At 36.0% G+C, this 17,600-nt stretch overlaps 1 protein-coding gene and 1 pseudogene across 4 annotated transcripts in view; one reads left to right on the top strand and one right to left on the bottom strand.

Moving 5' to 3' along the window:
• The first annotated feature begins 961 nt into the window (after positions 1-961).
• LOC112627062 lies at positions 962-1,444 on the top strand (annotated as a pseudogene).
• Positions 1,445-6,187: 4,743 nt separating this feature from the next.
• The window catches only part of HSD17B4 (hydroxysteroid 17-beta dehydrogenase 4), an 89,164-nt gene continuing 77,751 nt past the window's right edge, over positions 6,188-17,600 (bottom strand). For all 4 annotated transcript variants that reach the window (XM_025387212.1, XM_025387213.1, XM_025387211.1 and 1 more), the window contains 3 exons: positions 17,048-17,186; positions 11,976-12,103; positions 6,188-6,618 (listed from right to left, as the gene is read on the bottom strand). In XM_025387212.1, the coding sequence (XP_025242997.1) occupies positions 6,529-6,618; positions 11,976-12,103; positions 17,048-17,186 (357 nt within the window). In that variant the 3' untranslated portion in view covers positions 6,188-6,528. The remainder of the gene's footprint in view (positions 6,619-11,975; positions 12,104-17,047; positions 17,187-17,600) is intronic.

The raw sequence follows: 17,600 nt of genomic DNA, 5'->3' as shown, positions 1-17,600 counted from the left end.
TTGATAACGTCTACAAGCTCATTCACCAGAAGCAACTACTCTCATGAAGTAGGTGTGGATCCTCTCCAGTCCATGCTTTATCCCTTTACTGCAGGTAAATATAGCCATAGAAAGTATAATGTTTTTAAAATTCTACATGAATTGCATCATGCTACACATTTCTGGAGTGATTTTTTTAAATTTTGGCCAACAACTGTGTTTTCGTTGGTTATATATTTGGGATCACAAACATGTCTACTAAGAAACTGAAATTTTGCCTCCTAATTAAACAAGAAATAACTATATAATAACTATCAGGATCAAAGTGTCCACACAGAACAGCAGCAGATGCAGGTGACTGCTGGACCTCTTCCCAGCCTCTAGCTCCCTAAGGTAGGCATCATATCCAGGGACAGAGTCCACACAGGAAAGATCCTGAAGCATCTGAGAACACAGCCACATTCTTGTCATGCCATTGCCCTTTTATTCTTTCCTTATAACATCATGTAAGAGGGCACAGCACGTTTCCCATGCTGGACCCTGCTCTGTTCACTCCACACACCTTCCAACACCCACCACAGACACTGTTCAGCAGCTGGAAGAAAGATGGCACCTGATGGACAGCAAAGGTTTTGATGAATAATAAATACATGAAGGAACTAGGAGTGGGACTAGCCCTCTGCGAAAAAAGCCCTATGGCCAAAAAAGATTGTATTATCTTTTTTGATGGCAAAAACCTCACAAGAAAGATAAGAGAAATCATGTAATAGAGTGTTAGAATATTAATAAATACATGAGTTAGAACACAACCTCATGTGTCAGTATGCTAGGGTCCCTGAACACCATCCCTGACTCAGGCTTTCCAGCATGCTTGTATCACTCAGTACAGTCCCTGACTCTGATTTTAGTCCGTGTCTATTTATATATCTTTTTCCTGACAGTTCTTTCGGCCGGAACCACCATCTTCCAGTAATTCACCAAAATGATGGACACAAAAGCAAAGAGGAGAGGCACCCGATATATGTTCTCTAGGCCTTTTAGAAAACAGAGAGTTTTTCCTTTGGCCACGTATATGCAAATCTTTAAGAAAGGTGACATTGTAGACATCAAGGGAATGGGTACTGTTCAAAACGGAATGCCCCACAAGTGTTATCATGGCAAAACTGGAAGAGTCTACAGTATTACCTGGCATGCTGATGGCCTTATTGTAAACAAACAACTTAAGGGCAAGGTTCTTGCCAAGAGAATTAATATGCGTATTGAACACAGTAAGCACTCTAAGAGCCAAGATAGCTTCCTGAAACACATGAAGGAAAATAATCAGAAAAAGAAAGAAGCCAAAGAGAAAGGTACCTGGGTTCAACTGAAGCGCCAGTCTGCTCCAATCAGCGAAGCACACTGTGTGAGAACCGATGGGAAGGAGCCTGAGTTGCTGGAACCTATTCCCTATGAATTCATGGCATAGTAGGTGTTAAAAAAATAAAAGACCTCCGGACTGTAAAAATGTTTCTATTCATTGAGTAGAAGTGTGGTGTCTTCTCCCCAAAAGAAATATTTAAAGAAAATTTTAATTGTGTCCTTATCCATTATGTAATGTCTTTACTATTTAAATTTAATGTATTTCTTGCTGAAAGATGTGAGGTGGCTTATTGTGGAACAAATTACTCAATTGGTGAGAAAATGGCCAGATATTATTTATGAAATATTTGTACTGGTTTGAAGGTAGTCCCTCTAAATCATCATGGAATAAAATAATTTACAAAAATTTAAAAAATAATATATTTTTTAAAAAAATCAAGATGACAGCTGAAAATTTTGTTTTCTAAGCCAGTGGCTCTCAGCACCCATATCCAGGTCCCACCCTGCAGAACAAATCCAGTTTCTAGCCTATTTTTTGTCCAGCTAGCAAACTGTACAAAAAAAACCCTGAAAAATGACTTTTTCAATTTTAGGTTTTTTTTTTTTAAGAAATATGCTAGAGACCAAATGTGGCCCATAAAGCCTAAAATCTTTACTGTGTGGCCCTTTACAGAAAATATATGCTGACCCCTGATTTAACCCATCATTGTTCTTTACTGGAACTCCTATAACTTCAAGAGATTAAGGTGTATAGAGCTGTTCAACCTCACTTCAAATGATACTTCTTAGTCTGGTTTCTGGGTTAATTTTATGACTTCTTCCACGCTTCCTACAAAAACTCCCCCCAGCCAGTGCTCCCTGCAACAACACATGGTTCTTTCTACTTGACTATTTTTCCATTCTTGTGAGTTGTGGGCTTAAAAGTTATATAACCAAGCTTCTTAAAAGATGGATTCGAATGAAGCTACAAACACATCTTATATGGTTAAATTTTGAATTTTAGTGCCTCAATACTCAGCAATCTCAGGTATCTTTTTTTTTTTTTTTAAGCTATGTTAACCCTGATGTCTAGAAATCACTTAATTGGGCAACTTCAGCTAATATACTATGTATACATGTAATATAAATCTAGACTCATTTTTAGCTAAGGCTTGCAATTTCTGTATTTTGCCTATTTATGCATTGTAAAAATAGGTTATTTTCTCTCCTCTCCCCTCATAAAAATAGCTTAGTCCACGTTGACCTAAAATGTTCTTCTCTTCAGAAAATCACTTTCCATAACTGTCAGCTTTTGAAGTTTCTGAACTTCAGAATTTCTCAGTGGAACTGGATTATCATAGTTTTTCTGCTTTATTTGTTGACCTATCAGGCAAAGTTAAAATGCTGGGGTAATACTATTTAAATCTATTTATTCCCAATGGAAAAAAAAAATCAACTTTCTTATTGTTTGCTTTAAAATATATGCAAAGTTCTGTGAGAAGTCAGAGGTTATTCTACCAGGATCGACTGAGCTCAGTCTCACACAGGTGACACTTGGAAGGCTTAGGGCTATATAGTTTACCTGATGTTAAGGTAAAGAAGCAAATTAAGAGAGCTAAAGAACCTGTGGGGTGGATATTTGGGATTTGGCTTTCCAGACCTCCAAGTTTCCTGCTATCACACCCGATTTGCTCTTAGGCCATGTGGCTTGATTGGGGCTGATCCTATCAGCGTAGAAAAAGAGCTAACAAAGCAGACCTTGAGCCTGCTGCCCTTAGAAGGATATGCTTCTGAGGTTGACCCCTGGCTGGTATCTGGGAACTTAAATTTTGGGAAGCTCACCATTCCCTCACTGAGTGGCTCTCTATGCCATGTTTGTACAAACAATGTGGTTTATGCTAAACACCTGCTTTCCTCCTGAGTCTGGAATTTGGGGATGTGCTCAGGAAGGGGAGCCCATGTGAATAAGATCCCAGTAAAAACCTGGGGAACTGCCTCTCGAAATGAACTTCACTGGTAGTCAAAGGAAATCACAAAAGAGACAAGTAGAAGTCAGATTAGCAGGTTCATTAAGAAGTTAATATATTTCTCACTGAAAGGTAAGAAGAATTAAGGAGGATGGGGCATTTGACAATATTAAGTATTACAAAAGGGTTAAAGAGCATGACTAATAAGTTGTCAAATCTGGATATGAGTAGTTCTCTGACCATTAATATTGACAGAGATCTGTAAGAAAATTAAAACATAACTTCCTTAAGTTTTAGGTATCTAGGGTATATAATCAACACTTTCATTAATATACAGTGGCATTAATTTTAATATGTTGTTTCTATTGGACACTAAAGCTTTCCCAAGCTCAACAGAAACAACTATTTAGTATGATAGACCAACATTAAAAATACTGCCATTGTTCTTTTTAATTCAATTGGCATAACAACAGATCACTCTGAATTAAATTTAAAAATACTATACAGTTCATGAGACAAAGGCGTAATTGCCAAAAATATAATTTCTTTCTATGCCTTCCACTTATCCTGTTCACTCATTAAAATCAGCAACAGTCTTCTACTGTTCCATCACTGTTCTAAGTATCGCAATTCGAAATTTCTGAAACCTCCCCGATCCCTGAATTTACATTCTTGTTTCCTCAAATAAAGTGTGCTGAGTTCTACAAAGCCCCGTTCAGGATTGAAAGATATATTCCTCAGCATGATGCTGGTACAAAACAGACATACCGAGCAATGTAACTAAATACAGAACTCAGAAATAAGACTGCACACCTACAACCATCTGATCTTTATCAAACTTGACAGAAACAAGCAATGGAAAAAAGATTCTCTAATAGGCTTAATAAATGATGCTGCAAGTGCTGGTTAGCCACATACAGAAAACTGAAACTGGACCCCTTTCTTACAACTTACACAAAAACTAACTCAAGATGGATTGAAGACTTAAATGTAAAAACCCAAAACTATAAACCCTAGAAGAAAATCTAGGCAATACCATTCAGGGCATAGGCATGGGCAAAGATTTCTTGACAAAAACGCCAAAAGCAATTGCAACAAAAGCAAAAATTGGCAAATGGGATCTAATTAAACTAAAGAGCATCTGCACAGCAAAAGAATCATCAGAGTGAACAGACAACCTACAGAATGGGAGAAAATTTTTGCAATCTATCCATCTGACAAAGGTCTAATATCCAGAGTCTACAAGGAACCTAAACAAATGTACAGGAAAAAAACAATGCATTAAAAAGTGGGCAAAGGGCATGAACAGACACTTCTCAAAAGAAGACATACATGTGGCCAAGAAACATGAAAAAAAGTTCATCACTGATCATTAGAGAAATGCAAATCAAAACCACAATGAGATACCATCTCATGCCAGTCAGAATAGCAATTACTAAAAAGTCAAGAAACAATAGATGCTGGCAAGGCTGTGAATAAATAAGAACACTTTTACACTGTTGGGGGGACTGTAAATTAATTCAACCATAGTGGAAGACAGTGTGCCAATTCCTTAAAGACTTAGAGGCAGAAATACCATTTGACTCAGCAATCCCATTACTGGGTATTTACCCAAAGGAACATAAATCATTCTATTATGAAGGTCCATGCACACAAATGTTCACTGCAGCACTATTCACAATAACAAAGACATGGAATCAACCCAAATGCCCGTCAATGATAGACTGGATAAAGAAAACGTGGTAGCTATATACAGTGGAATACTTTGCAGCCTTAAAAAAGAATGAGATAATATCCTTTGCAGGGACATGGATGGAGCTGGAGGTCATCATCCTTAGCAAACTAATGCAGGAACAGAAAACCAAACACTGCATGTTTTCACTTATAAGAGGGAGCTGAATGATGAGAACACATGGATACATGGTGGGGAACAACTCACACTGGGGCCTGTTGTGGGGGTGAAGGTGGAAGGAGGGAGCACATCAGGAAGAACAGCTAATGGATGCTGGGCTTAATATGTAGGTGATGGTATGAGCTGTGCAGCAAACCACCATGTCACATGTTTACCTGTGTAACAAACCAGCACATCCTGCACATGTACCCCTGAACTTAAGTTTTAAGGGAAAAAAAACAAAAAAAAAGACATATTCCCCCAACTGCTGGGCAAGCCAACTCCAGGAGTTGCTCTGCCACTTTGATCAAGGTCATGGCCCCACTGCAGGGCAGGTCATAAGCAATGACTAGCTGCCTCAGGACAATTCTGAATGGCCATCCCAGCTTCAGAGCTACCCAAAAGATCAGTCCAGGCCTTATGGTAACTGTAACCACAGCCTAATGTCTCCGTCCGCCCCGCTCTGCTTCCTTTGCTTCTCCTGGCAGGTACGGCTCCTAAAAGCATCTCCCAAATCAACTTCCTGCACATGAATCTCCATCTCAAAGTCGGCTCTCTGGGAAACTCAGCCCGTACTAGCCACCCACACATATTCTCCTCAGCTGTGTTACATGATTGAAATTTATTCCATCCCTAACCTTAGCATCCCACTTGCTGCTGGTCACCTCTGCAGCCAACTTATCCAAAGAGCATCTCCCAGCACACTTCATCAGAGCTAAATGCTGAGGAAAACAGTGACGTGGCAGTACTTGCTAGTGACCATCTTTTTGATTTGAGACTGCTGATTATTCAAGAAAGCTGTACTTCGTAGATTTATAAACATTATATGTTGTAAAGAATTTCCAGCAAAGGGGAGGGGAGAAGAAAGAAAACTATTTGGGAGCACAAAGACTTTTCTCTTGCTTTAAAACAGAATACTATCAGAACAAAGTGTGAAAAATGAGTGCATATATGGAAATTCACATAAAAACTGGGGTATCAATAAATAAAAAAATAGAAAATCACAAAAAAACAAAGGTATCAAAGGCTTTTATTGATTTAATTTTCCTTTCAACTTATCAATGCTATCGCAAATTCTAAGGAAATTGGACTTAGGTGAAATTTTTTTTATTGTGAAGATACAGATCTAAGAACAGGAGGATAATTATGTGCTAGCTTATATATAGTTCCTTGTAAAAATAATGATACATGAAAAATTAGTAGAAAATGAAAATCTGCAGTTATCTGATGTCTGAAAATGTTAAGCAATTTCCCCTGCATCTTAGCTCTAATCACTTTTGCAGAACAATCAAGCATATTTGCGTGAAGAGAGTATTTAATTATCCCATTTTTATTAATAGTGTAGTGTGCCCTTCAGAGCTTGGCATAGTCTTTAAGAATCATCTGAAGTTTCTGGCTCAGCATGATGTTCCCTCTGGCCTTCAGTCTGCCACTAAAGAATGCCTGCAAGGAGAGGAGGGAAAAAGAGTGCCAACTGTTACCATGTTATAGTTTATTTCTTTTTTTTTAAGATCATTATTCAGGCCAAATACAATTGAGTTAATAATTCTGGACAACAAAGGCAACTTTTATTTAGCAATGACAATTTAATAACTATAGATAGCACATACTCTTTAGATATCTAAAAAAGAAAAAATGACTCCTGTGTATTTTAGAAAACTATACAATAATTTATGTGAACTCACGGATCTGGGAGTTCTGTTTCAACCTACGTTTCCGGCTTTACTTTAGGTTCTTGCATGTGAATTTGAGACCATATTAATAAAAGGCTACACTGTATTTCTAATAAAAATATTCAATTCAGAACTTTTAAAAGGAGATTTAATATATTTACTACAGTTTCATGAACTAGAAAGCCACGAAATGACAAATTAGAGAATATAACACAATGGTAACAGATCACGGCTGTAGCATCAGAATGCCTGAGTTAAATTCCAGGCTCTGCCCCTTAATAGCAAGGTGAACTTGAGAAAATGCTTAGATATGTGGCCTCTCTGAGCATCAATCTCCTCATCCATAAAACGCATAACAACAGTACGTAAATAACACAACTCTATTGTGTGCGTTAAATAAAATAATGTGTACAGTGCGTAGTTTAGTTTGACGTAATAAGAGAGTATTAATTCATGATTATTACCAAGCAAAAGCTTGTGTGTTAAAAAACGAAGAGTTCCTGTAGCAGTTCTGTATCTAAACTGATAGAGAAACTGGTGCAAGTTCCTTAAGTTCTCCTTCAGTGCAAATTCCCTATCAGTAAAATAAAAATAATCAATCATAGTTTTTATAGCTTACATAAAATATGAAGTGAAAAAGCCTCTAGATTTCCAGCTAAATGGAAAAAATAGAGTGATACCTATACACACTTAGCATTACAAAGCAACTCCACAAATATAATCTCACTTAAGAATCACAGCTGTCAACTTGAAGTGGGCACATCAGCAGTTCTTACCCCGGTTGACAGATGAGAAACTGAATTTCAGAGAGCTTATTAAATAACCTGCTCAAGTCTACAGAGCCAGCAAGAAGTAGAGCCAGGGCTTAAACTCAGGTGTTCTTTGCTCAGCAATGCTTGTTAACAACACTTGTTAACTAGCACCACTCAGTCTCAGAAGCAAACCCTCGTGAACTGGAGAAAAGGCAACAACTTTTTATTCCAGAAATAGTAAGAGAGAGCTCATTCAGTCACAATGAAATGCATTCAAACAGGAGACCAGAATTTCAAAACTACGATTTCTTTCACTATGCAGTTACAAAAAACAAACAAACAAAACCATGGTCTGCAACTCGTGCAGGGAAGGAGTCAGTACTTAGGCCTGCCTGCTACGTACTAAACTCTGAAAGAGATTTACAACCTAAAACAAGAATACCTAATTACTTGAAGTAAAAATAACAATTTTGAACATTTTTGAGCAGAAGAATTTTGTACATAAATCTTTCCTCCTATCTATTTTCTTATTTCTTAAAGCTCTTAACGATACGTCCATATTGCCAGTTTCCAAACTCTGCACTGCCATGCACCGGACATCACAGCAAACTCTCTCAGGGGCACTTTGGAATACTGTTAATTTGGAAGGAAAATACAGTCATACTGGTTGAACACAAAAAACTAATTGTTTTGAACTACTTCATAAATGAAACTGTCAGGTATATGGTTTGGCCTAGGAGTGCAATGCAAAAAGTAGTAGACTATAAACTGCCATCAAGGAAGAAGGTCTGGAAGCACTGTGCTTTCCAGAAAGGCTATACCAACTATTGATTAATTGATTTACACAGGGTCTTGCTCTGTCACCCAGGCTACAGCTGAATGATCATGCTCACTGCAGCCTAAACCTCCTGGGCTCAAGTGATCCTCCCACCTCAGACTCTCAAGTAGCTGGGACCACAGGTATGTGCCACCACACCAGGCTAATTTTTTTTTTTTTTTTTTTTTGGTAGAGACAAGATCTCACTGTGTTGCCCAGGCTCAAACTCCTGGAGTCAAGCAATCCTCCTGCCTTGGCCTCCCAAAGTGCTGGAACTACAGGCACCAGACATTGTGCCTGGCCTATACCAATTTTATATTCCTTCCAGCTGCATGTAAATTATCTTATCCTAACCTTAAAAATACTATTTTCTTACACTTTGAAAACATGAGGCAAAAATAACATGCTTTAATTTGTATTTTTGGATACTGGCAAACATTTTTTTTCTTTTGTAAGTTAGTCATTTCTATGTATTTCATTAATTACTGTTCCACACCTTTTGTCCACTTTTTCTTTTTATTATTATTATACTTTAAGTTCTATGGTATGTGTGCACAATATGCAGGTTTGTTACATATGTATACATGTGCCATGTTGGTGTGCTGCACCCATTAACTCGTCATTTACATTAGGTATATCTCCTAATGCTGTCCCTCCCCCCTCCCTATACCCCAAGACAGGCCCTGGTGTGTGATGTTCCCTTTCCTGTGTCCATATGTTCTCATTGTTCAGTTCCCACCTATGAATGAGAACATGCAGTGTTTGGTTTTCTGTCCTTGAATAGTTTGCTCAGAATGATGGTTTCTAGCTGCATCCATGTCCCTACAAAGGACATAAACTCATCCTTTTTATGGCTGCATAGTATTCCATGGTGTATATGTGCCACATTTTCTTAATCCAGTCTATCATTGATGGACTTTTGTCCACTTTTTCTATTGAGATTGTAGTGCTTTCCAGAATTTTTGGAATTATACTATGTATCATCATTTTATTTTTTTCCCTCGATTTATGGAAATATACTATAGAGTTTGACATGCAGAAGTTTCTAATTTCTATATAGCCTAAACTACTGATATTGAGCTTTCATTCCTTACTTCTATATTTTCTTTAATCTACCTGAGTATTAACTGAATGTCTACAGTATACTAGGCAATATTCTAGGCTAGGCTGAATATCTGTCCCTGTTCTCACAGAGCTAACATTAAACTAGGGGAGTCAAAAAGTAAAATGTAAACAAATAATTAAAGCCTATTATAAATGCAGTGAAGGAGAAAACAGGTTGTTATCAGAATGTAACAGGAAGAAACTACTTTGGATGAAATGAAGCCAGCCATGCAAACAGCTAGGGGGAGAAATTCCAGAAAGGCAAATGCATAGACATTGAAGGAGTAAAAGCTGATGGGAAGGAACTGAGGAAGGACAAAGTAACAACAAAATAACTAGAATTAGCATTATAGGTGACGAGGCAAGTGGCATGGGATAAAGCCGGAAAAAGGAGCAAGGGAAAGAAACATCATATACGACACGGTAACAGCTAGTTTGGATTTTATACACGTGCAAAAGGGAATCTTGGAGATTTTTATCAAGTGGGATGATAAATATGAACCAGTAATTAATGAAAGTAGTAGAAATGACTAACATAAATAATCTAACCTGATTTACATTTTTAAAGGATTACTCTGGCTCCTGGGTGGAGAACAACAGACTGACTGAGAGAGACAAGACTGGAGGAGGTAAGACAGGTGAGAGATGACAGAGGCTGGTATCACGGTGATATCTCTAGAGAGGAAAAGATGAATTCAAGATACAATACATTTTCGAGAAAGATCAGACAGAACTAAGGATGAAAAGGATACAGAAGGGCAGAAGGAATCTAAGATAATTTTTACATTTCTGGGCTTATTAATTTGGGTAAATAGATGATGGTGCCACTCATGAAGAAGGAAGAGACTGGGGGAGAAAAATAAATCACAAGTTCTATTTTGGTCATGGAAAGTTTGACATGCCAGTAAGTTTCCCATCTGAGTGGTCAAGTAGAGGGGTGGTTCTATCACTATGGAGCTCAGAGACGACCAAATGGAGCCAAGTTCCTCGCCTGCAGGCCTTTGTACTAGTTGTGTTTCCTTAGCCTGATGACTCATTCTGATACTCTGTTCAAGTCTCTATCAGGCATTTCAGGTACCTTAGAAAACTCCCAGAAGGTATTTTAAACAATCCAATTTAAAATAGTTCCCCTGTCCTGTCACAGTCCAACTCAAGGGTTGGCAAACAACAGCTGGAGAACCAGATCTAGTCGGCTGTGTGTTTCTGTAAAGTTTTATTGTAACACAGTCACACTCCATTGTTTACATATTCTGCATGGCTACTTGAAGGCTACAATGGCAAAGCTGAAGAGCTGCAACAGAGACCATCTTGCCCACAAAGCCTGAAATATTTACTACGTAACCCTTTATAGAAAAAGTTTGCCAGTCATTGCTTTAACACTGTACTCAGCCTTATTTTTCCCTAACTTGAAATTTTATTTCTTTTGCATTAGTACACTAAAAGGAAGCTCCATACAGTAGGGTTTTGTCTTAATTCAGCCGATACCTAGAACCTGAATCAGAGTAGGTACTAAATAAATTCCTGGCAAGAAATTAACAGAGGGTTCACTGCATTGCAAAGCACTATACTAAGCTCTTCATACATATTATTGGGGTTAGTTCTTATAACAAGCCTTTGTAAACATTGTAATTATTAAACTCATTTTACAAATAAGAAAATTAAGGCTCTGGATGTCAGAACCAAGATTCAAATTTAGATTTTATCTGATGCCAAAGACTACTTTTTACTTACTATACTACTTTATAATTCCTTTTAGTCTTTCTATACAGGAAAGTCATATATTTCCTCATTTATTCCAATTACTCCTATGTGAAAGCTATTCTTAAATAACTGCACTCAGCCATTTGTTTGAACTGCTTCATTCTAATAATCAATAAGTTAGTTCCCTTGGGATTTCTAGCTACATAATCACAAATGAAAAATAACAAATTTTTCTCCTCCATTCTAATTGCCACATCAATTACTTTAATTTTGTATATTTGTGGATTGGCCAAAAGTTTCAGAATAATATTAACTAAATAATGGTCACAGAAGGCACTCTTGATTTAATTATGATTTTCCACTGAAATGCCTGTAAGATTCACCCTAAGTAAGACATTGGCTATTATGTTAAAATACCATTCTAGTTCCAATATTCAATGATTTCTTAATCTTATATATTGGGAATGTATAATTTTATGTAATATCTACTAATCTATGGTTTTTCACCTTTGAACACATAACAGAACATATTAAAAAATATAGATGTGGATTCAGTCTTAAAAAGTGTCAGCTGAAACTCCATTAAAAAAGAAGTATATGACCTGTCAAACAGAATATCAGTAGCAACTATGTCATCTTCAGAGTTGTAAGAAACCTGGCTTATTAATCAGAATTTGGGAGTCAGCTTAAAAACTGCAATTGTCAAAGAGGAAACAATAAAACAATGAATAAATGAACATTTGAGAACATTACCTTCTGAGGGTCAAGCTTGCCTAGGACCACCTCCATGAAATCTTCATCTGAAAGTATGATTGTTGTATCAGCAGCACCTTTTGCAGGGCCTTGGTACACTTTTCCAGAACCACTCTTCAGGTCAATAGCTGGGGAAAATAGGAAGAAACCAATGTGTATCTTTTTCTCTCCACAAAATGAGGGTAAAATGAACCAAGTAAAATGCAGACATTTCTGTAGTTTCCACATTAATGTGGCACTTATTCTACACTTATTCTCTTGATTATACATTATCTGTCATTTAGAAAAAAGCAAAATATAGAAATACAAGAATACAGAAATTCAAGGTAACGAAGTGGAACTTCCAGTTCTGTAGTGGCTCAAGTCATGGTCTGCAACCACCACCATCACCTTTGGTTTATAGACACTTATAAGATCACAGCTAAACTTACTGCAGAAGTGAAGAAATAGACTGTATTCATTTTTTCTTAGTGGCAGAATTCATTATAGGCAACTTATTGTTGATTTTTTAGCTCTGTATTTATGTAATAACTAAGCTTCGGAAAGCGTCCATAACAATTTCAGTCACACTTTACAGCATTCAGTGAGGGAGGGGTGAGGTAACAGATGAGAATATGGCATCTGAAAACTCGGAGACCCCTGAGGATCCTGTTAGGATGTATACTTTACAAATCACAAAGGGCTACTACAAGAGAAAGAAGGAAGTGTTTTTGTTTATGCCACCTTCCCTTAATATTAGAAGGTCTTTGCTAGCATAAACATTGTTTTGTCTTTGTATTCCCTATACTTCCTTGAAGAGAAAATACTTAGGAGTTATTTGTTAAATGGAAAAGTACATGAAAGAAGGATGTGTAACCTCCCCAAAATATATATATATAATATATATTAATAGTAACAAACACAAAGAAAAAAAAACTCAGGTTAAAAATTAAGATTTTTAAAAAATCACACCAAGAGCATACTAGTTTTGTGTTATTTCTGCCAAAAGTTCATAAACTAAAACTAATCATGAAAAAAGCATCAACTAAAAACAAACCAAGAAGCATGCTATAAAGTAATTGGTCTCCAGTCTTCAAATATCTCAAAATCAGGAAAAGCAAAGACTGAGGAACTCATCCAGATTAAAGCAGACTAGAGACCTAAGAACCAAATGTAATGTATAATCTCAGATTGGACCCTGATCAATTCTTTTTCTTTCTTCATTTTAATAACAAATAATAAGTATTATTGTTTTGCAATAAAGGACATTATTGGGACAACTGTTGAAATATTAACCAGATCTGTAGATTAGCTAATATACTGCATCAATGTTAATCTCCTGATATTGATCTTTGTTGTGTGAATAGATGAGAGAATGTCTTTGTTCTTAAAAAATGCCAGTAGAATAGTCTCTTAGGCATAAAAGGACATCATGTCTGCAAGTTACTCTTAAATGCTTCAGAAGGAAAAAACACATATGACAGAAAAAAATAGTAAAGAAGATGGGATACAAATTTTAACAATTTGAGGAAACTGGATGAAAGACAAAAGTTCTCTACTATTTTTGCAACTTTTCTATAATTCTGAAATTGTTTCAAACAAAAAAATTACAAAATGATGTTATTAAGAAGAATAACACATAGAAGATGGAAAGTCAAAATTGTTTTAAATGATTTTTTTGCATTTGTGTGTACTTTTGAAGATAAATGTACATGAGCATGCAGTCAGGAGCTGCTGCTGGTAAGAGAAGCAGCAGCCACTGTTGCTTTGGGAATAGTGACCCCTGAGGCAGATACGCCTCCAACAGGCCCCCATTCCTAACTGGAAAGCGTATTTCTTTTCAATGAAAATCTTTCAAGACTTTTCTATAAATGCATGAGACATTCATTTCAATCCAAATCCAATGTTTGGAACCAACACCCTTGAGATTTATTTCATATCCAAGTTGAGAATCCTAAGCGGCAATCTGGTTTGACTGCTAGAAGATGAGCACCAACCCAGGAGCTCAGAGGTTTTAATGATCACATGGTATCCTCAAGAATTAATTATTCTGGTATCGAAAGAATGCCCATTCCCAAACCTCTGTAAATTCTTACATATCGTGGCAAATGTCTAAAATTCAAAATAGATAACCTCTAAGAGTCAAAGAACATCCTCATCCAGTCACATCGTCATACAGTATACATACAGTACATAATGGAGGCTTGGATTTTGTCTAGATATGCAGACTTTACACAATTAATTATAGTACATATCTTTTAAAACTCGGCTCATTTTATTATTTAACAAATAATATTCAAACAAAAATCCATAGTATTTGTACCATCTTGCTATCTAAATGTAAATTCCTCTTATGTTCCTATAATGGAAATGATTACAAACATGTGAAAGGAAACCAAATTTAAATTCAGGAGGAAAACCACCAAACTGCTCAAAGCCAACCAGCTTAAATGTATCATCCTTAAGAAAACAAAACAGATTTTGCTCAGCAACATTGTATTCAGCACATGGAAATAAATCTTTGTAAAAAGTTTCAGTAATATTATTTTACAGGTATTGGATACATTCAAACAATAGATTTCTATTTGAAAGTATAGGATTGTCTGTGCCTAGAATACCAATAAATTGCATATTTAAAACCTGTGGGCCAAATTCTAGGACATTCATTTTGTTTACAGACAAATGGAGATTTTAGAACCATTATTCCATAAAATGAACAGGAACAGCAGGACCAACAAACATTTTCCTTCCATTTTCTTCCCACGTCATGAAGCAAGGTGGTGCATGAAGTTAACGTTCTTCGTTCCAACTACTAATTCCTCAAATATGCTTTCCAACTCTCTGCCTCCAGCTATGAAGTTACTCCTAAATTCCAGACCCACAGTCTGCACAATCTAGTCCAGGTACAGTGTGGGTACCACAATTTATCTTCTTCTCTCCCAAACCTTCCTCCTCTACCTGTTTCATACTTCTAGTAATGCAGCCAATATCCTCAAGCACACAGGCTCAAAACCACAGCATTAGTTTTGACTCTTTCTCATTCCTCTTGTTTTTTAGACATAATCAGTAGCTAAGTTAGCCAATTCAATCTTAGCAATAGTTCTATATAGGCCCTCTCCTCTTCATTATTACCATTTCCTTAATTGAGGTCTTCCTTCCTTTCACTCTGCAGTGCAACAACCTTTGTTTCCTCAACTCCAGTATTTCAGCTTTCCTGACACACTGCCTCTAAATAATTATTCCTATGGATTTAAAAAAAACAAAAGGCATCCTGTCTATTCATATTTGTGGTCTCCACCTAGCAGAGAACTTGGCATATAAATACTCAAATGTTCGTTGAATGAACCAATCCTCCCATTCTCTGAAAGCAGAGACCACCCTTTTCCATGTCTCTTAACACTTGTGTTCTACAAGAATTATTTATATACATGTACAGGTCCACAATTCCTTATCTGAATGAACTGCTTCAGACTGATGTGTTTTGGAATTTGGAATCAGATTTTAGGAAGGAAATATAATACATAAAACATGTACTCCATATTACAAATGGCCCCCAACAGTGCAACAATCTATAAACAAGTATATTACTTCTATACTTGTCTAACTCACACTAGGTGAGTTAAAGACAATCAATAGCATCATGTAAGTTCAAGTCAGGCTTCACTACCAGTGAATCATGAGAAAAAAACTGTTCATTTTTAGAGCTTTCTGGTTTCTGGAGTTTCAGATAAGAGTACCTATGTTTTAATTTTCAGGAGCAGACTATTCTGTAGGCCACATAAATCCTCTGATTCTTTATCTTCCTTATGCCTTTATGTCATCTTTCATTTTCTCTGAATTTTTACTGTTGCTTAGAACAATAAAATAGGATTCAAAGGGTTTACTACAACAACTCCTGGCTGGGTTTAGAAATTAATAGCAATAAATACTATAAAATACGTTAGTTACTTATGAAATATCTCACTGGAATCATATTATACTTACATATTTCACTCATACTATATAAAAAAATAAACATCACTCTCCATACAATAAATGCATTATTTTAATAAAAGGTGAAGCATCAGTTACAGAACCTTTTTTTAAAAGGCAGCCATACTATTTTCTAAAACTATGCTTTCTACATGGCTTTTAACACTCATTCAACAAATACAGAGTCAGGCTAGTTATTACGTGTTATTGACCATACTAGAAGCTAGACATAAACAAACTGCAGCCATTTCTCAGGGTTAAGTCCAAAGTCAAATGAGAGAAAACATACAATTATAAATGACCATAATACAGTAAGATAACTGTGACAAGCAACAGACTCTGTTGAAAGGGAATTTAGGAACTTAGTCTTCTACCTCCCTATCCTTTTTCATCTTTTCAACCTAATTGAAGAATCTCTAGAAAAATAAAGGTGAGGTCAGAATATTCTATAAATAAAAGTTTGTGCCATGATTAAGGATATGAGTTACACGGCAGATGCCAAAGATCTGAGAGAATATTTTTTCTTTATTCTTTTTATCCTCTAATTTCTCTTTCTTCACAAAATGGTACCAGGGTCCCCTTGGACCTCCACAACAGTGAAAAGAAATATGATTGCTTTCTCTCTGCAGCAAGATGTTTTATATTGGGTGCATGGCACTCTAATAGATAATTTCCCTAGACTAGATAAACAAACACCTTTGACTACAATCTGTATATATCTAGAAAATAGTGATTTTATATTGATAATTAAGATAATCCAAATTATTGTTTTGGTATGAAGAAAATAACTTTATAACTGTCAAACATCATGACTTAAAAATACTTCATTTTGACTTGATGAATTTGGTAAAGATGCATATAGCCAAGATGACTGTTTAAACTACTTTCAAGGGTTATAATGAAATCTTAAAACAGATATTTTCATTTCAATTGATTCTCTACATCTCACACACACAGACACACACCCCTTTGGACATTCCCAAACCTATTCATTCCCACGGGAAAAGAAAAAAAACTTACCTAAAAAGGTAAGATTTACCTACCTTCAAAGGTCTTTGTTAAAAAGATACTTTTTATTTACTAAGAATTAAGAATATTATAAAATCAGGGCTATAACTTACTCCACTTAGCCCCAATATTTCCGCCTTTGGTTATATGCCACTCAAATACAGCATTTACTTTCTTCACCACCTCAGGCCCAACATCCTTTAGGCGGCGTCCTATTTCCTCAAATACGAGCGTACTCTGAAGCTTCCCACCCTAACAACAACAAAAAAATTAACTTTAAAAGTTCTGTAAAAATTACTCAAGGAAAAAAGTGATTATAAAATATATGTGCAAAAAAATGACTTTTTAAAACTCTGTACATAAGTCAGTTTTCGTCATACAATGTCTTTCATACTTTATATTGGATTTTACTTTTATTAGAATTCAGAAATAATATTTTAAAAGAAAAATAGGAACTGGACAACCTATGTTTAGCTAACTTCAGAAAGATCCTGATCAAATTAATCAACTTCTGTGGTCTCATTTTTTTATTTATAAAATGGGACTAAATTACATGAAGTCTGAATTTCTTTATGGCTGTAACCTTCTTAAGTTTTGGGGGGTTTTTTGGTTTGTTTTCTTTTTTCTTTTTTTTTTTTTTTTTTTTTTTTTTTTTTTTTTTTTTTT

The sequence above is a fragment of the Theropithecus gelada genome, chromosome 6 (genome assembly GCF_003255815.1).
Source record: "Theropithecus gelada isolate Dixy chromosome 6, Tgel_1.0, whole genome shotgun sequence".
Lineage (NCBI taxonomy): Eukaryota > Metazoa > Chordata > Mammalia > Primates > Cercopithecidae > Theropithecus > Theropithecus gelada.
The sequence above is the reverse complement of the archived record's forward strand: the minus strand, read 5'-3'. Positions and strand labels throughout refer to the sequence as shown.